This window comes from Neofelis nebulosa, chromosome 10 (assembly GCF_028018385.1).
Source record: "Neofelis nebulosa isolate mNeoNeb1 chromosome 10, mNeoNeb1.pri, whole genome shotgun sequence".
NCBI lineage: Eukaryota > Metazoa > Chordata > Mammalia > Carnivora > Felidae > Neofelis > Neofelis nebulosa.
In genome coordinates this window covers 1,522,141-1,543,348 of record NC_080791.1, presented here as the reverse complement: position 1 = coordinate 1,543,348, position 21,208 = coordinate 1,522,141, and the positions used below count along the sequence as shown (strand labels likewise).

Sequence of the window (21,208 nt, the reverse complement as noted above, 5' to 3'; positions counted from 1 at the left end):
AAAACAGAAATAATACAAAAAAATAGACAAATACTAACCAGGTCACAGAATTTTCTTAATTTCCCTATAAGACGGCTTACAATGCAGCTCTCTAAGGACATGGAAAAAAATAAAACTCATTTCACATCTCCTACTCCTGGTACAACATTACCATCTAGAATCTGTTTGTGTACCAACAACATAAAACATTTGTACAAAAACTGCTACAAACAATTGTACTGAAGGAAGAAGTACACCTACATTGTGTGTGTATGTGTATGTGTGTGTGTGTGTGTGTGTGTGTGTGTGTGCGCGCGCGTAGGTATATGGGTCTCAACATCTGAAAGTGTACAATGTCACGTTCAATTATCATTTGTCACTACCCATTAATCTGTCCTATTACGTGTGAATTTTCACTAACAGAAAAGCGTAAGTTGCACCAAAAATTTAAAAATTGTCTATGCTGGGGGAAAATAGAGGAAAGTACATCCATTAACTCATCTTTTCCAACGGATTGGGAGAAGACTGCCATCATTCATTTTTTTTTTAAATTAATCCACAGAATCACAACCGACCCAGTGTGACATCATCTAGCCCTCCAAGAAAATCTCCGTCTTCACCCTGAGCCCTTCTCAATCAGATAGTAATAGGCACTAGCATATTATTGTTACACACTGGTCAGCAAATAAGGAAAAAACATATTAAGATTTGAGGGCAAAAAGAAAAAAACAAAATTATTTCCTGCCTCCACACTCCGGGACCACTCAATTCTTTCACTGAAAGTATAGTCAATAGAATAGGGATGATTACTATTCCTCTACGTGAGAGAAAAATGTTCTCCTCTCCCAATTCCTATTTATACTCCAAGAGGGAAAACTAGGACAGTAAGTCTTCTTACACAGTGTGGAACATATGTTGGTGAAACACGTTATACAGGAGGAAGGAACGGCATCAAATAAAAGGAGTCCAACAAATTCAGGAGAAAGAACACAAGTCCCCAGAGCGTGGGGAACAGTCTGCAGGAAGTAGCCAAATAAGGGGAATCCGGGACATAAACGAAGTCTGACGGAGTGGAGTGAGAGGTTCCGAGGTCACAGGTGCGCTGTCCACACACTGTCCCTGCTCCTCCCCACCCCCGGCCACTGTGCTCTCTCTCGCGGACAATAATGGCAGAGTAACAAAAAAATCACCTACGTATAATTTCCTTAAACATGAGCTCACCAGAGATGGATTAGTTACCTCTAACCTGAAGGAGGCTCAAGTTGGAGTGAGTTCCATGGCAGACGAGAAAGAAAGTTACAAAGAAGATAAATTATACATAAAATGATGAACAGAAAGCTTCAGGCTACGAGAAGCTACTGCAAAGTGCCCACCCTCTTGCTTCACCTGCTGACTCAGAGCAAGTCGGGGAGGGTAATAAATAATGTAGCCGTCTATCCACACTGTGTCACATTCCTATGTGCCTGCATGAGGACAAGAAGCGGACGTGGCTCAGAAAGATGAGCGACTCGAGTTTATTTCTCTGCCTCTCATCACTTCAGAACGCTGGGCTCATCCAGAGGGGAGGACAAGCAGGAACCAGCGTTTTTAAATGTCTAAGTTAGTTAAAACTTCATAGGTTGATACACAATTCCCAGACTAAAGTTATTTCTAATCTAACCATGAACCTTACAAACTCTACGTAACTCTTATATTTTCCTCCTTTATTTCCACTTACATTTTCTTGAAAAAGTTCCGGATGCATGCCCCGAACGAAGTGCAGCGCGAACATCAACTGGTCAGCCTGAAAAGAATAAGAAATGTTACCGCGCTGTTTCTACATTTGTGTGTTTGGAAAAGCACAGTCCTGACATTTCAGCTCAGTGTTCTATTTTTATTTTTTTATTTTTATTTATTTATTTTTTCAACGTTTTTTATTTATTTTTGGACAGAGAGAGACAGAGCATGAACGGGGGAGGGGCAGAGAGAGAGGGAGACACAGAATCGGAAACAGGCTCCAGGCTCCGAGCCATCAGCCCAGAGCCTGACGCGGGGCTCGAACTCACGGACCGCGAGATCGTGACCTGGCTGAAGTCGGACGCTTAACCGACTGCGCCACCCAGGCGCCCCCAGTGTTCTATTTTTAAATTGCCCACTATTATCAATAGAAGAAATGACTACTGAGATGGTACCTACACAGGGCACTTCTGAGTCAGGGGTGGGAAGGACACAGGAAGTACCCAACATTCTAGACAAAATGCTACAGATGAAGCGTCACGTACATCTCATCAAAAAAGGTTTATTTAACTAGCTGAAACCCAATTGTGAGGTCTGAATTGGTCACTACTAATAAGATCAACCTCCTGCATTAATAATCTTCAATGTGTCCTGTGTATGTTTACATGATCCAGAACATTCTATATGCCCGTGAATCAAAACATTTCTAGAAATTTATGCAAAGGGATGATAAATGTATTCATAGGATATTTACTGCAAGATTTTTTATTATAGAGGAAAAACTCCAACAACCTAAATGTTCCAAGGTGATCATAAATAATATTCAAATCAAAATATACAGCATAGCCCATATTGTGGAAGCAGGGGCAATATGTTTGTATAATCATATATGGACACATGTCTGCAAAAAGAATTGGAAAAATGACATCACCTTTTATCAGTAATTTATTTTTACAACTACATGTCATTTTTGGTTCCTTCTTTTTTCTGACGTGTATATTATAAATTTTCTAAAGTAAGCTTAGCTCACTTCTGTTAAAAAAAAATCTACCCAAGCATCTTTCCCACCAGTTTATAATGTAAGCATTTAAAAACAATTTTTTTAAATATTTATTTTTGAGAGAGAGAGAGAGAGAGAGAGAGCGAGCAGGGGAGGGGCAGAGAGAGGGAGACACAGAATCCGAAGCAGGCTCCAGGCTGAGCTGTCAGCACAGAGCCTGACGCAGGGCTCGAACCCATGAACCGTGAGATTGTGACCTGAGCCGAAGGTGGGCACTCAACTGACTGAGCAACCCAAGCGCCCCTGTAATGTAAGCATTTTATAAAAAGAGTCTCCTGCAGTATAATAATACTTTATATTTAATATGTGTATATGATTGTAAGTCTACAAATAAGAGATAACTATAAAGACATGAAGATGTGGGGGTGCCTGGTGGCTCCGTCGGTTGTCAGCTGTGCTGGCAGCTCCGAGCCTGGAGCCTGCTTCCGATTCTGTGCCTCCCTCTCTCCCTGCCCCTCACCTGCTCATGCTCCGTCTCTGTCTCAAAAATAAATATTACAAAAAAAATTTAAAGACATGACGATGCAATAATATGCAGAAGATACATTTGTCACAAAAAGATGCTCTTATAAATCCTACCAGCAAGTGACATCCTCACCTGCAAGAGAATCACCCCTCTATTGGAAAGATTCAGTGCCTCAAATCATACAATATAAAAGCACAGTTTATTTCATAAAAGTACATGCTGTGTATGTATATGCAGCAAGTAGTCAGTAAATACCTATTAAGTGAATAAATAAAAAGCATGTGTTCACAACCATAACATAGCTAATGACTTAAAAAAATTTCTCGAAATAGAAAAACTTTGGGCAGATGGCCATCACTCAGATGATGGGAAAAGAGTTAAAATCCAACTAGCATGTGTAGGAAACAACTACATGTGACTTCAAAAATATAAAAAGCAAGACCTGTCATTTGGGGAGATGCGGAGTGTTCTTAGGTATGAGAGAGTAAGAATTCAGGTGTGGGGTTGGCTGACTGGGGACTGGCTGGATAAGCCACTAAGATGCTTATTTTATAAATTAATGCATGTTTAAAATGATTACCACAGCATCCCTCATCGAAGGTAGATAACGATTAAGATAAAAATAAGACAACACATGTGCTACTTTGAAGGCTTTATCACTTAATAACACACTTAATTCTCTACTCCAGAGATATACACACACAAATTCACACTCAGTACTACTACCCTTACCCCGCCACTGCTTCCTCTGACCTGAGGAAGAAGAATGCGGTCTCTGTCTCTAGGGTTAGTACAAAGACGGCAGGGCCCTGGCACTCTAGGGTTCTCAGATCAGGCGCTGGGTTCAGCGAGCTGACTGTTAATTCCATCACTGAGGCCAAACTCCAAAACACTGGCAAAGAATAGCCACATAACACAGAGTCAACAAACGGGTAGTGGCAGTTCCTCTTCTCCCTGTGTTCTGGAGACAGAAGACTTCCCAGCCTGAGGGATGAGCACACAATCATAGCTGAGCCTCTCCCATCACATCCCCCACAGATAACGGCACGGGAACTACAACAGGCTAACCTGGACCTTCATCGCCTTCCCAAACTGGAGGCGGCAGAAGCTGTTTCTGGCAGCTGGTTGACAGCTATACCAAGGAATCCTTTCAGCCCCAGGGATTTAAGAACAACGTTATAATAAAAAACAATTATGACTCGAGAATACACCTAAAAATACAATTTACTGAGAGACAAGAGGACACATTATTTCCAAATAAACCGGGGTCAAATTAAGAATGTACAAATCAAACTTACGGATTTTCTGAATATTTGCTTCAAACAATAACCAAAACAACAACAAAAAAACCCTGTCATCATCCAGAGTTGAGAAATTACTTTGTACCTCTGACGTCCTTGATCTACACTGCTTTTCAGACCAAAAAATTTCAGTATTTTATTTACTTATTTCCTGATTTCGAGAAAGAGCGAGCAAATGAGCTGTGGAGAGGAGACAAAGGAAAGAGGAGGGAGGGAGGGAGGGAGGGAGAGAGAGAGAGAGAGAGAGAGAGAATCTTAAGCAGGCTCCGCATTCAGCATGAAGCCCAACACGGGGTCAGTCCCACAACCCTGGGATCCTGACCTGAGCTGAAATCAAGAGTCAGAAACCAAGGGACTGCACCACCCAGGCGCCCCAATTTAGGTGTTTTAATTCAATGTCAACTCATCTCATTAGGCTTGGTTCTGTTAACAAAATTCTTTAGTATCATGGGGATGGATATAAGCAAAATCTCAACTGATCATCAACACGAAGAAAAATCAGTAAGAGAAGGCAGAGGACTAGCGAGTATAAATCAGCCACATGGCATCCCATAAATTCCACCCTGGCATCACACACACCCCAGTGAATATGCAGGAAGGGTGAAACTGTTAGCACACGAGTAACATGGTAGAAGGGAGTCTTAAAGCCCACTTTAGGATGAGGTCAAGTGTTTCCAGACAGGATGATTTTGCTTGAACTGCACCCTGTTAGCCTTGAGTCTTCAGGCATCAAGCAGAATGGGCTTAAATCCCAGTTCCAACACCCTCCACACAGGAATAACCTACAGAACGGGTGCTAGCTCTGCATCTTGGTCTCCTCCTTTAGAGAATAGGATTGTCGTAGGAAGTGAGTAACAACGTATGTGAGGTGCTTCCCCGGTGCCTGGAACACGTAAGGTGACACACAGTTGCTACCTGCTTTACAGTCACCTGATGCACTACATACTACTGTACCAGAAAGGAAATTTGTCTTAAAAATCTTCTATAAACCTGCTGATTCTCAGAGACTGAGAAGCAGTAGCAAGAATAAGAAATCTATTCCTTTTATTTGTACTCGACACTATTCATCACTTTCAAACAACTTCAAGGTAATGTGTAAAGTACCTGCTACCATATGAAGTCTTGCTTTAATTGAGCAAATACGTAGACAGCATAGAACCAAGCACAGGCAGGGGCACCTGGGGACTCAGTGGGTTCAGCACCCAACTCTTGATCTTGGCTCAGGTCATGATCTCAGGGTTTGTAAGACTGGGCCCTGTGTTGGCTCTGCACAGCGCGGAGCCTGCCTGGGATTCTGTCTCTGTCTCTCCCTCTCCCTCCCTCCCGCCCTCCCTCTCTCTCTCTCTCTCTCTCTCTCTCTCTCTCTCTGTCTCTCTCTCCCTCTCCCTGTCTCTTTCTTCTCAAAATAAATAAACTTAAAAAAAAAAAAAAAAAGAACCCAAGTACTCACAGTTGTGCTTGAGGTGGTAGGTCACACATTTTAGTTAACAATTCTATGCACATTCAACCCTACTTCCAGAAAATCTAAAGAGTTAGATGTAATACTAAAAGTTTCAAAATCTTCTAAGCAGAAGAAAAGGATTCAAATTATCAGGGTTCATTTTAATAAAATGAAAGGCTATAAAATTTTTAAATATCCAATCAGAGAACTTCCACTTTTCTATTAAAAGACAACACATTTTGATAGAAAAAAAAAAATACCAGAATCCAAACTAAATGATTTGTAGGATAAATACAGTCAGGAAATGCCATTAATTTCCTTTTAAAGTGTAATATCCATTTGCATTTGAATCAGCTGGCAAATCCACTGGAGAGGAAGGCGAGGTGACCCGTCTTCCCTCACCGGCACCCTCCCTGCATGCCAGTGCTCCAGTACGCCATGCTTCCACGAGGACAGGGACACGGCAAGAGCACATGCTCTCCAAACCTCCTCTGTGCTCTCATCCAGTACATGAGAAAATCACTTCACAGCCCAACAGCAACTTCCCTTACTTCGTATCTGTTCCAAATGACACAGTGGGAGGAAGAAAGGATACGTAAAGGCGCCAGCTTGTGCACAGTCCGACAGAACCACAAGTGTTGGGGAACTGAATATGCTACTTACCCGATCATTGTCCAAAATACTTGGGTTACTGAAATAAACGCTCTGATCTCTTGGACAAAAAGAATGACAGAGCCAATAGTCTGAACTGAAATTGCTAGACAGCCTTCTCCATTTGTTTTAGTTTATTACAAGCCTAAATTTTCTGCTACAAAACAAGTCAATCATTTTTTTGTTCCAGGTCAACTTGCTTTCACGTGGGTGTGATGTGAATACTAATAATCCCAGGCTCTGCCAAGGCTCTGGTGTTGCCACACCACTGTTGGCAACACAACAGCAACATCAGCATGAGGAAAAGGCAGTTTAATGTGAAGGTGGTTGCTAAAAATCCAAAAAGCTTTCACTAAATATGAAATCAGTTCCATCCTAAGTAAGATTATAATGCTAAATCTTCAAAAATGGACCTCATTGGTTTACAATTAATATGCTTTCTAATTGTTATTCACCACTGAAACTCCATGGAATGCTGAATTCATGTTGAATACATTTAACATTACTGACACAGAAATATGAACATTATAAAACATATTCCATCACCAATTAAAAACATATGTTAAGAATTATAGACATTAGCTTTTAAAAAATGTTTTCAAGTGTTCACAATAGAAAAGTATGTCTCAAGATAGGCAATAACAAATTCCAGCTGGGCACTAAAATATTAAGGATGTGCAGCCTTACAAGCTCTCCCCTAGTGCAATAAAACGTTGGCTTTAGCTTAACTTACACGAATTTTTAAAAGACAATGTGACTTAAAAGAAGTAACCTTAGCTAAACTTCACTTATACGTTACATCACTTTGGTACTCAACATTTACTGTATCTTCCCCTCCCTAATTACATTACAGAATATAGGACATAAAGATTTAAATCTCATCAGTAGATATAATGTGTTACTAAAAATAAATAAGAATATATAAACTGAGGTGCAGATATATAGGTCAACAGTAAGAAATTCCCAATAAGCTACTATTTTTTGGAATGAGTAAGAAATTTTATATTATCTTTTGACTTAAACATTTTTCAGGAATAATATTTTATAGTCCATGTACTTCCATAAGGATTTTGGTGACACCTTGAAGTAAGTGTAGGTCCATAATACTTTCACAAAGTATTCACAATCACAAATCACATTTAGTGTAGAGGTTTTAAAAGAAAAGTGAAAAAGCACTAAATATATTACTAGAAGAAGAATCAAAATGAAACTCCGCAACCTTAATATATTCACTAGAAAATAAATATTAAAACTACATTAAAAAACTAATCATGGGGGCACCTGGGTGGCTCGGTCGGTTAAGCGTCCGACTTCGCTCAGGTCATGATCTCGCGGTCCGTGAGTTCGAGCCCCGCGTGGGGCTCTGTGCTGACCGCTCAGAGCCTGGAGCCTGTTTCAGATTCTGTGTCTCCCTCTCTCTCTGTCCCTCCCCTGTTCATGCTCTGTCTCTCTCTGTCTCAAAAATAAATAAATGTTAAAAAAATTAAAAAAAAAAAAAACTAATCATGAAAATTCACTAACACAGAAATCAAAAAATAAATCCAATGATTAAAAAATAAAATATAGGGGCGCCTGGGTGGCGCAGTCGGTTAAGCGTCCGACTTCAGCCAGGTCACGATCTCGCGGTCTGTGAGTTCGAGCCCCGCGTCAGGCTCTGGGCTGATGGCTCGGAGCCTGGAGCCTGTTTCCGATTCTGTGTCTCCCTCTCTCTCTGCCCCTCCCCCGTTCATGCTCTGTCTCTCTCTGTCCCAAAAATAAATAAAAAACGTTGAAAAAAATAATAATAATAAAATAAAATAAAATAAAATAAAATATAAAACAATTACCATCAAGTAGATTTGTTCTGTAAAGCAAAGCCTATTCTTTAAAATACCAAGAAAACAAACAGATGGGGCAAATAAGGGAGGAAGGTAAAAACAGACATTTAATAAAAATTCAGAGGAGGCAGGAAATATTTACAAACCATAACTTGACAAAAAATAGAAAGACTGATAACATCCAGGGTTGAAAAGGATGCAAGGAAGGAGAGACCTCAATCCACCAAGACAGTAGCAGATAAACTAGGATGAGCCACATTACAGAATACACACGCTCACTAAGAATAATGAGGTTAACATATTTATATTCATGGAAAGATCCTGAGGACCCATCGCATGAGAAGAGAGGCAACAGAAGAAAACACCTACCAAGGAAAACTGAAAATGTCAGCTAGGTGTACATGTGCACGTGAAGAGAAAGGACAGGGACCGTACGGAGCCGATTGAGCGTGGGACAGGCCAAGTCTAACGCAGCGACCGCAGGCAGGAGCGACCGAGCGTTTTCTCTATAGGTCCACCAAGTTGGAAACTCTTCAAGAAAATACGTTTCAGTTTGTGTACTAACAATTTTTAAGTATCATGTGAGCTAATATATCGTACACGTTAGAGACGTGAGATCAAGGATCGATGAAACTGTACTGCTGTGTCATCCTCAGACCTAGAACCCTAACATTTTAGTGACCAAACGGACTTTGACGTCATCTGCTTATAATTTGTCGTGTGTACAGGTTAAAACTCAGGGCCAAACAGGTGATTCTTTGAACGGCACCTAGAATACACATACACTGTACAGACACCTGAAGAGAAATCTCCACGGTTCTCATTAAGCAAAAACTCTGCAGAAATGCCCAGCTATAACTCTCACCTTCCGGTAAAAGCCCTTGGCATTTGAAAGATTTATTCAGTCTCCAGTAAAGATCATCAACATTATCACTCTAATCATAAAAATTACTATCCCTTTCTACAGAATGTAGTAACTAGATCTTTTTCAAGGTTTTCTGAGAATGCTGTATAACTGTGCCATAACAACTCTATTTCTCTCACTTGTCTTTACAAAGCCCTTCCTCAACATATCTCAACCAATACCCAAAAACTGACCCTTGAAAAAAAAATCTTAAAGTAAAAAGCCTCTGTGTTTTCTACAACATTCATAATTTTCTAAAATATGTTTCATTTTCTACTCCTTGGGGCCCTTTTAATATGAAGATGTCTATGACATTCATGTCTCAGGATCAGGCATTAGTTCCAGGAAGAGAAACCAAGTTTGCCCCCAAGCAATTTCAAGAGAGATTTCTGATTGCAACAGCTGTGTAGACACAGTGCCACACAACAGTGCCATGACAAACGTGGTCCAAAATGTCAGCAGTGCTGAGGTGGAAAGACCCGAGCTAGGAGATGACTCATCACAAGGTCCTGCGGCAGCTACGGGCTCGTTCAGAAGGAAGGGAGATAACCCTCCACACTCGTCATTCTCCTACCACATCCCAGAAAGCCAGAAGACGCCCCACTTAGCAATGAATGTTACTCTGGGAAAATATCAGAAAGGCCGATTTCAATATATTTCCAGTTGGGAAAGGATTCCACAATTTCACTGTAAGACTGTATTAAATACAAGTTCAGGTAGTATTTTATACATGAAAAAATAATATTTCTTACCTTAAACAGACAACGGCATATATATTCATAGACCATATGTTTTAATGAGCTGATAAGAGACTGGATTCTCCGTTCTGTACTTTCGGAATCCTGTAGATTACAATTTGAAAACTGAAAAACCATTAAAAAATTTATAAACAGTTAAATGATACCCCATAGTTCAATCACACTTATAAAATGTTCCTCCAGACTCAAAGCTGATTCTGGAATAATTATCTTTGTCAATCAACTTAAGGGACTAAATAATAAATACAGGGACTAAATAATTATTTCCAATAATACAGTATGAATTGAATTTGACCATACCACTCTGATACCTAATGGCATTAAAAGTACTGCTTTCGTAGGGGTTAAACCCATTTCATTACTCACATTATAATTACCAATCAAGTCCTGAAACAGTGTGACCACAATTTTCTCATCCTCAATATAAGAACCTAAATGATCTTAAACCATGGTCTCCATGTTAACTAACGATGAACACGAACACTGATGTTGATGCTGTTTAGAAATCATACCACCTGTAGTTTTTTTGTTGTTTTTTTTTAATCTGTTTCTGTACTTCCATTGTACAGGATTGTCATGATTTGAAAAATACCACTAATTGTGATTTCCTTTGACTACTAAAGAGGAGAAGAAGGATGTCAAGGCTGGTCTTTCTCTAAGTGTCACGTGATTTTTCATGTCACCTCAGGGAGCATTTGCAGCCTACATGCCTTGAAAAGTTCAATTTTGGTATAATATTTAGGCTTAACTTCCTCCTTTCCTTGTGATTTTAATGGACAAGGAAAAAGCCTAGTAAAGTAATTTTAACAGTTTAGAGAAAGACATCCAGGATAAGCCGTACAATGTGTGAAATTGGTACAAAACTAATGAACCAGCACTCAGATCCATCAGACCTCGGTTTCAGGCCTTGTTAGCAGCATGTTCTGAGACAGCTCATTGTTTCTGGTTCACGTGGCAGACATTGTCTTCGTTTCACTATTAACAAAGGTCACTTGTGAAATGGACCCCTGGATCCACTGAGAGACCCCACTACAAGATTTAATACATTTCCAAGACACTGGAAATCAAGTTTTTTACTCTACATCTTCAAGATTCTATTGCTTTTTAAAGTAAATTCAAACACGCACACACACACACACACACACACACACACACACACACACACACGCAGGTCAGTGGTATTCGATAACCATGCTATGGAAGAAGTGTGGTTACCGAGGAGACGCTGGGCTACACACTTTTTGTAAGGAGCACAGAATAACCAATGTTCTCCTTGGGTTTAGTCAGAACTGCTAACCTAGTTACCAGTTCTCATACTAGTGAACTCACTTTTAATGTGAATATTTTTTGACTAAAGGATAAAGAAACATTTAAAACAAACCTATACTTGCATACTTTCTAAGTAATTCATGAGAAACTTTTAATGAAAAATTATTCAAAGATCTATATAATCCATTGTTGGTTAAGAGACTGAAAAGGACACTGTTGCTGCCTCAGTCTACTGCACCAATGGCACGTGCTTCCACAGGTAGGTAGAGATGGCAACTGCGTAACGGCTCACAAACGTGCACTTTTGTGCCAGTCATCCGTGTCTAGGGATTTACCCAGGGGAAAAACGAGAGAAGGAAAACAATGGAAAAGAGAAAAAACCACAAGTTTCTATAGCTGTCTTAAAACATGGCCAGATTCTTTGTCACTCCTCCTGACCACGGGCAGGTTTGTGACAGCTTCCACCACACACAACACAGCACAAGGGATACCCACCCAGGGCTGGGTCGTGAAGGTTCTGCCTTACTGAGCAGAAGACACACGTTGGTCCCCCAGATGTCCCACCAGGAACGCACTGCTCCACACGGTGAGGAAGCCCAGCAGGGACGGTACGTCAGTCAGCAGCCCTCCCACCAGCCCCAGGCACCAGACTTGCCAGTAAAGACTCCCCGTCTCCCCCTCCAGTCCCACCTGAGGCCCCAAACATGGTGAAACAGAGATAAGCCATCTCTGCTCCGCCCTGACCAAATTCCCCACAGGATCCACGAGCAGAAGAAAAACACCAAGACTGGGGTAATATGCTATTCAGCACAGATAAGCAGACAGTGTCCATACAGCACCTGGTTACACGAAGCACTGTGCAGCCTCACCGTTTCTCAAAAAGACCGCAGGTTCCTATATATGACGTGAAAGTTGTCTGTGATATACTGACACTTACTTTCAAGACCATGTGATACCTGTGGGTTAAAACAACCTATATCCATTCACCTTTCCTTCCTTCTACGAGCACATACACTTGTTACGTAGCATACACTTCTGCAGCCCCGATAACTAGAACAATCCCTGGAATGTAGCAAAGCCTCAAACGACGAACGTGTATGATGAAATGTTCAATGTTCTTTTCCCCAAATGAGAAGATTATGTAGACAATTTCTCTTTCTACCATTTTTAATGATACTCTATTACATATTAATTTGTACTCAGAATTTAAAACATTTCCATTCAAAGGACTGTCACACTGGGGTAGTTTGTAAGAACATAAAATACACTAAGGAGCCCGTTTCTTTAAATATGGCTTAAAACTGTTACATGGGGTTTTCTAAAACGTAATTCTAAACAAGTTTTCTCAGGAAATTACTGTTACAAATTAAGTACCTAGTAAAGTGATCTCTCCTATTCAGTATCAGCTACGGGGCAAGCAAGAGTGTACCTGTTTGTTGTGCAGAGCCCGCTGGAATAGTCGGAGAAATGCAGCCAAACTGAAACGGTACATGTTGTTAATTTTGGCCAAGTCGGAGATGATGAAGAACATCTTGCTGGCACTCTCAGCCAGGGGAAGGTACGCATCCCGCTCCTGTGGACCACAGGTGGGGCAGGAAAACACCTCAGCAGTAGCGCCTTACTGCCACCCACAGACCGCCACACCCATGTGAGCCCCCCACCGGACAACCAAGGAAGAGGACCAATTTTATAACAGGAACAATAGGGCCCAGTTTTTCTTATTTTTATAGAACAGAGGGCAATGTATTTAGATAATTATCTGCCTCTCCGATTAAAGTCGCCTACAGAGGTAGAAGTGGCTCACGGTGGATCGGAATGAGGACCACCAGCACCTACATTAGGGAAAGGGTACGAAGACAGGCCACACAGTTGTGATCAGAAATTAAGTGACAAGAGTGTACATTCCAAAAGAGAACCAGCGTAGTAATAAAAAGGGCACCGTGCTACAATCCCTGCAGGAGAGGAAAGTTACAGCTGTGAATCACATGTGTGTGCAGACGGACGGACCAGACAGTCTACAGGTGTCCACACCAAATACCAAAAAGCACCTAGCACTGTTGGACATAAACACAGAACAAGCCAGTGTCCACGGGGACCTTCGCTCTGACAGAAAGTAAAGGGTGATTAAATGGCCTCTAGGCTCTGAATGGGACTCTGAGGAGGTTCTCCATGGCACTGTTATTCTGATCCGAGCACCAGGATTACAAATACGGTATTAGTAAAATTATGTGTGTGACTCAGCAACGCCTGTTCAGAAAGAGAAGGTCAGAAAGTCCAAAACCCTTGTGTGGTAAGATCATAAATGACAGGTGTAACATCTGCCGAGCTTAGCCCTGGGACAGAAAACGAGGTGGCTAGATCAGAATCGGGTTGTAAACCTGTTCGTGCTTTGGTTTCCAAAGAGCCCTTCCTGTAAGAAAAGACTTAAAAAGTAACGATATGTAAAGGTACAATTTGAGCAAGGGCTGAAAAGTACTCCAAGGAAACGTGAAAAGGTCACTGAGATGACTGGCAAAGAATTAAAGGATGTCCCTGAGAGCTGTGGTCAGGCTGGACCCTGGAGATTCACAGTCACATACATCTGTTTGGGGGTGTTTTTCCTCAAGCAAAGTTCAATCACTAGAAGGTAGGAGAAGACAGGATATATTTATGTTATGGATTTGGGTTAGAATTTGGCAAAGGGAACTATCAAAAGAATAAGCCAAAAAGCATTTTGAGCATTTACAAGAAAATAGTTCAGATCATCACAATCATGGGGTCCGAGATGAGTAGGGAAGAAAAATGTTGTTAGTGGAAAAAACACCTGAAAACTCTCAATTAATACATTAAACATGCTTTAATTTTAAAAAGCTCCAGGAATGGCAAAGTTGGCTATTTGTGAAACATTAATTTTCAACTTCAGTACAGACTGGAGCTGCAGAACGTGAGCCAGTGTGATGCCAGAAATCAGCAGAAGGCAGTGGCGCGTATTATTGATGCCGCGGGCACCATACCAGCCCCTCTGGGGCAGCAAGGAGCACCCCCAAGGCTCCGGGGCTTTGAAGTGCTTTCCATTTTGTAATCGTCATTCTCCTCAGGTCCTCATTCGACACTTTTTATCAGATTAACATAAAAGGTGAAGAAAACATGATAGAAGACCACAAAAGAAAGGAAATAATTACTTGGTCAAGAGAAATCTGGAGTCTGTAAGATTCTTTAAGTGACTCTTGAGTAAGTGCACTGCTTGCTTTCGTCTGATTCAGAGATTCAATCAAATCTTTATTTTCCAAAATATTCCCTTGAGATGTGGCAAGTGTCTGCAGCAAAAATTAACAAAATAACATGAATAGTGTTACACGTATTAAAATAAAAGAAGCCCATATTAGCTATCATTAATTTGATGGTTTTTATGAAAACTTACATTATTTTAAAAGAAATTCAACATTTTATAGTTTATAAGAATGGTACAGTAAATTATGATATACTACACACATATGTATTAATTTTAGCAATCTAATAAAAACTACTTAAAGGTACAGAATAAATCATAATTTCATGCTGCATTTTAATGTCATTCGAAATTCGGAGCATGCAATAAATATTAGTGAAATAATGCAATAAAAAGACAGTAATACATAAAAATCACTTGTCTTACACATTACTATTACTCCTTAAGATCTTATATCCCAAGATCCCTACTTTTTTCTCTTTGAAGTCTGATTTTAAGATATATATTCACATCACTGACACAACCAAAAACATGCTGAAGGCACTATTAAAAAACACTGTTAATTATATTCATTAAAAATGTAATATAAGAAAGTTTCCTGAATAACTATATCTTACCTCTAAAAGAGATTCCTCAAGCTTGGCTAACTGTATTTTCTTATCTTCTTCCTGTTGTAACAGTTTCGTTTTCTGTTCCTCTAGGTCAGGTTTCTCATGCTGAATAGTTAAAGCCAAAAGCTTAAAAAAAAATTTTTTGTTTTAAGTCAAAATTATTCTAGTGATGAAGTTCAAACAAAACAAACGTCCCACACACAGGTCTTATGTTTGACCAAATATCACAATAATTATTATATTATGTACCTCATTTGATTCTTTCGAGTTAAACATGAGACACTTCACAATTATTTCTGACCAGAAAAAGAGGCAAAATAGTTACACTGATCAATAAAGTATTAAATATTACAGGACACCTGTAAGAAATTGTATTACTTATCAATATGTAATTCTTAGTTCTAAACTTATAAAATTAGATTAAATATATAAAAAACATGGAAACTAGTTTTTTAATGGTAAGCATTCATATAAAGAAATTAAAAAATAACTTCCTTAAAAGACTGTGTCATCAAAATTGCAACGAGATACCATTTCAGGTCCACTAGGATGGCTACAATTAATAAGACAGATGTTGGCCAGATGGGGAGAAAGGAGAATCGTCACACACTGTTGGTGGAAAAGTAAAAGAGTGCAGTCACTTTGGAAAAGTTTGTCCTTCAAAATATTAGACACAGTTACCATAAACCCTCAAGTCCACTAAAAAAAAACCTTTTTAAAAAAATAAGTAAAAAACACTGAATTGTACACTTTAAATCGATGAATTGTATATGTGAATTGAATCTTAATAAAGTTATTCTTACAAAGCAACGTCGGGGCGCCTGAGTGGCTCAGTCGATTAAGCGTCCGACTTCGGCTCAGGTCATGATCTCATGGTTCATGGATTTGAGCCCTGAGACGGGCTCTGTGCTGTCAGTGTGGAATCAGTGTGGAACCTGCTTGGGATTCTCTCTCTCTCTGCCCCTACTCTACTCTCTCCCCCTCTCTCTGCCCCTACTCCGCTGATGCCCTCTGTCTAAAATAAACAAATAAACTTTAAAAAAGATTAACAAGTCAATAGGCACAATGTCTTTAAAAAGAGAGTGAGGAAGGAACTGTGTAAATAAAAGTCTAGATATAAAAACTCACTCTGAGATTCATAAAATATTCTGAAGTACAGTTAGTGATACACAGATGCAGGGAATTCAAAGAGGCCTATATTCTAGCGGGGAAAAAAAGTCACATGAGGAATCAGACACCCTTGCTCCCCTAGCCAAATAAGTCAACGAAATGCAATTTTCACAGTGAAACCTCAGTTTACATCATTAAAAAAGAAAAAGTAGCTGATCTTAGTCTATGATCCTTCTTTCTCTCCAATTCCACTACACACAACGGAAACAGGCCATAAAACCAAAGGCAGCAGCTTGATGTTAACGACGAGTGTCTCACGCAAAGGATAAAGGAAACCCGAATGCTTTACTACTCTAACTCACAAATACATTTTCAAGGTGTTTCCAGAAGTTTACATGCTCATCAGCTTCTTGAGACAGACTCCAACAAGGAATCACGTATTCACAGAGCTACAGAAGATGTCCCAGGCAGCGCACCGCCCACCCGCACGCACCTGGCCTTGCAATCCACTTCTCGTGGTGGTGAAGTTAACCTCCGTAACTATGGCAGCTGCGTCCGGCGGGATGAACGGGTTGGGGTTTCTTGTTGACAAGAAAAGGCGGAATTCTTCGTTGTAGTCGATAATTTTGTCACCTATTTGTACCACGTAACGTGGCCCTATGTTTTAAAAATGAAATTATCAGTTGGCTTCAGTATTCTCTTTTTTGCTACGTGACATTAAAAAGTATAATGTATATTTTCTGGTATTTCTAAATAGTTGGTAGTTTACAGGCTTTTCAGTAGAGTATGAAACAGCAACAGTTAGGCTAGCCAAGAGACTATTAACCAGAATGCCCTATAAATCAGCTCTTATACAAACAGGGATAAACAATGATATCCATTATACACCATGTACGTGGAATGAATCAACAATTATACCATGACTTACAATTTTAATTTTACAACTAATTTATTTTTAAGAACAAAATACATGTTTTCAAAGATTTTCAAAGGTTAAGAAAAATACTGGACAGAATTTTTGAGAACCTCAGAATAGATTTAAATGTTTTACTTAAAAACTTCAAGTTAATATGAAAATAATTTAATGAGCACTTTATGGAGAATGATCTACCTATGTCCAAAAATCTATCAAAACAATGTTGAACCGGAGTCATTATCAGAGAAACCCAAATTTAAAAGACCAATGAAATACTTCTACATTCACTGGAATGGTTCAAGGTAATTTAAGCAGGATAAATGAAAAGAAAACCAGTCTGAAGGACATCATAATCAAACCACTGAAAACCAATGACCAAGAAAAATTCTAAAGCATCTAGAGAAAAATGACACTTCACTTACAAAAGAGCAAGAATAAACTCAGCAGGTGACCTCTCAATAGGAATGACATAAACTAGAAGATGAAGGAATAAAAACCCAAAAGTGCTTAAGAAAATAAAAACCAACCCCAAGTTCCATGTCAGGCAGAAAAAAAAATAAGTTTGTTTCCAGTGGACCTTCACTCAATGAAGCACAAAAGGAAACAGTTCAGACAGAAGACACATAACTGAGATGGGCACTAAGAGCACTCCCACCACCAGGAGCACCAGCTGACAGCCAACGGGTAGAGTGCGGAGTCAGGACATCGCAGTCTGATGCTAACACAACACTGGATGTTAACTACACTGGATGCAAAATGTAGAAAAAGAAAAACAACCTCGCTGGAAACAAGATAATGAAATGCTGGCAGAATTTCAGAGAAGTATAAAGGATAAATGTGTGGACGTACGGACTTGAAGAACAATAATTATCACGTGGGCCATAGAGATAATGCAAAGACAGACAGGGGATACGTGGCGTTAAAGTGCACAGGAGAGAAGTGGCAAAGTATTTATTTGTATTAAAATGGTAAGTCCAAGATATATATTGTTATATGCAGGATGACCATTAAAAATATACAGAAAATGTTTTAACAACAAAAAAAATCACGTCAATTAGAAAACTGTATCAGGTATTCTATGACAAGGTCAGCTGCATTGACTTACATGACAAATATTAGGGCAGCATGGTGACTGAAAATGCAAAACCAAACGACAAACTGCTAATGAGAGGCACCCTTTAGAAACAAGACCAACAGAAAATTGAAAGTAAAAGAATAAAAGAAGTGAAAGTAGTACAAAAACTAGCCTCCCAAAGTATTGTAACCATTCTAATATCAGACTCTAAAACCTGATACACTTCTGAAGAAAAGGAAGGACGTTTCATAATGGTAAAGAAAAGAATCCAAACAGGAAAATATCACATTTTCAAATATGTATGCATCCTGAAACACAGCTTCAAAATACTTAAAGCAAAAACTGAAGAAACTATATAAAAACGAAACAAATTCAAAATCATAGAGCCTTTAAGAAATCTCTCAACAAATCACAGAAAAAAACAAAATATAGCAGATAACACTACTACTAATAAACTTAACTGACTTTAGAAAAAAATTAAAACGAAAAGCAAATTTCACATAATTTTCATTTGTACATGGAACATACATGAAAATTAACCAATGTCCAATCACAGAGAAAGCTTCAACAGGATGTAAACAAGTGAGTACTTCAGAGTAAGCTCCTTGGCCATGAAAGAGTTATGCTGAAAATCAACAACAAAAAAGGAATCTAAAAAAACTCCAACTACCTGGAAATTATATAATAACAAAAGAGCCAAGTAATCTGACGAATCAAAGAAGAAGTCAAAACTTACGTTACGAAGCTGGCAAAGGGCTGAGAGAGAAATTTATAGACATAAATGCATATATTAAAAAACAGATTGAATATCAGTATTTTGAATTTCACCTCAAGAATGTAGCAAAAAAACCACCAAAGGAAATCTAAGGCAGTAACAGGAATGAAATAATGAAGAGCAAAGACCCAGTTTAAAAATACAATGAAAAAAAGTGACATTAAAACTTGGTATATCGAAAAGATTAGTAAAACTGATAAACCCTTATCAAAGACTAATGGAGGAAAAAAAAGAAAAAAAATTATTAATGTCAAGAAACAAGGAGACATCATTACAAAGCCAACTGAAATTACAAAGTTATGAGAACATTATGTAAAAAATACACCAAAACATTTGACAATTTGGATGAAATGAACAAATGTTTGAAAATACACAGAACTTTAGCAAGCCTGACATACACACAAATTATAGGACACAAACATATAAAATAAATCCAGTGCTTAAAGGTCCTCAGCTCACATTTGCTGCCAATCTGCAACCAAAGACAGATCATCCTAAGAAAACATGCTGTCTTGGCAAGAGGGTATTGGCCACCTGTTACAGGACTGGGGCTTATGTTAGGCGACTGGAAGACGGTTCAAGGGAAGTGTGGTTTGCTGGGGAACGGATGCTATCAGAAACAGCAGCCAATTCTGTGACTGGTATCTTAATAATGTTTATCTAGGAGGTGAGAGAAATGGAGGGGGACTACGTTATAAATGGTTAAAAAAAAAAAAAAATCAGAAGTCACCAAATTAGCTGGGAGAGGAAGATGTCTGGTTATTTTTCTGGTACAGGGAGTACCCTTGATTCTGCGCCTAGACATGAGGACGGTCACAGGAGGAGCCACGGGATGTTGGCGCTGCGGAAAGAGGCACGTTCACCAGGACAACAGCACAGCCAGGCCACAAGAGCCAGGCCAGTGCGATGGGACTCAGGGCCTCGCTCCGTTGACGCAGCGTGAGAATGCAAGCAAAATTATCCATCCTGCTGCGCGTCAGGCCCGTGGTCATCCTCACTGAGGAGGGCGGCCAAATAGGGGCTTCTGGGGTGCAGACACAGGTCTATGTCTTGATCTGAACGCTTACACAGGTGTATTCTGTTTGTAAAAATGCATAAACTGTACACATGCATGTGTATATTTTAATAAAATGTTAAAATTGAAAAATAACTGGTTTTCTCTGGTAAGTAGGACTAGTCATGAGGAGGTGAGGAACGGAACTCAGCTGCCATTCTGTACTATTTGATTTTGTATACTAGGCATGTATTATTTTGATACAGAATTTTTAAAAAAATGCCCAAAGGAAATGGTTCATTGTCCAAAAAGGACCCTTATGTATAAGCCCTGTATTATAATGCCCAACACAGTCTCAACTGCATCAAGTCTTGACTTACAATGGAGTTAGCCTATGGAGTAGAGAATAAAGTTAATTTTTTTTCTTCTGGACACAAAATCTTTACTGTACTTTAGAGAACTATGGAGGCAGAATGACTGGGAGTAAGCACAAAATTTGGTTGCCTGCTCCCTTTCCAGGGAAAGTCCCAATTTATTTGTTCAGTATCTCAGTTCCAATCCTGATCCACGTTCGAGAATACTGTTTGGTTTGGTTTCATCAACATTTATAACAGATACGGACACTGTATACAGTATACCCCCACAGGTCCAAACTCTCCAGAAATTTATCATCATCTGAGCTAGATAAACCCAAAGTACCATGTCAACTGTCCTATGGGTCCAAACATCCTATTATATGGATAACCTTTTGGTAATGGTCTCCACCAACAGAACTGCCCACATTGTATTCAATACCATCCAAGCCCGAATGACTAAAGATGAATAGGACTTAAGTGAGGACAAATACAAAACCCTGCCAATCAAATAACCAAAGCGACACTGCCCAAGCAAGTGAAGAATAAACTGCTGTCTCTATACCTACTATATACAAAGAGAGAGAATAACGATTCCTTTCTTGGCCTACTAGAAGCAGCATCTTTCATTCCTGGAATTTTTACAAAAGCCTATGTATCTGGTCAACAAACGTGTGGCTGGTTTTGAAAGGCTGCTCCTGCAAAACTGCAAAAGGCAACTTTGGAAGAAATGTGAGCAAGTATAAAACATTGCTGCCTTTGACCCCGTGTCCTTCAGATGCACAGCATTACAGACGTCTGCAA

The 21,208-nt window shown here is 39.5% G+C and overlaps 1 protein-coding gene across 8 annotated transcripts in view; it reads right to left on the bottom strand.

The window, feature by feature from the left end:
* The window catches only part of DYNC2H1 (dynein cytoplasmic 2 heavy chain 1), a 339,313-nt gene that overhangs the window by 172,474 nt on the left and 145,631 nt on the right, over positions 1-21,208 (bottom strand). For 5 of the 8 annotated variants that reach the window (XM_058686519.1, XM_058686521.1, XM_058686522.1 and 2 more), the window contains 6 exons: positions 16,785-16,948; positions 15,188-15,307; positions 14,524-14,658; positions 12,792-12,935; positions 10,088-10,198; positions 1,697-1,762 (listed from right to left, as the gene is read on the bottom strand). In XM_058686519.1, coding sequence (XP_058542502.1) covers positions 1,697-1,762; positions 10,088-10,198; positions 12,792-12,935; positions 14,524-14,658; positions 15,188-15,307; positions 16,785-16,948 — 740 coding nt within the window. Of the gene's footprint in view, positions 1-38; positions 92-1,696; positions 1,763-10,087; positions 10,199-12,791; positions 12,936-14,523; positions 14,659-15,187; positions 15,308-16,784; positions 16,949-21,208 lie in introns of all 8 variants that reach the window. The other 3 variants (XM_058686520.1, XM_058686523.1, XM_058686526.1) reach the window with 2 other exon arrangements.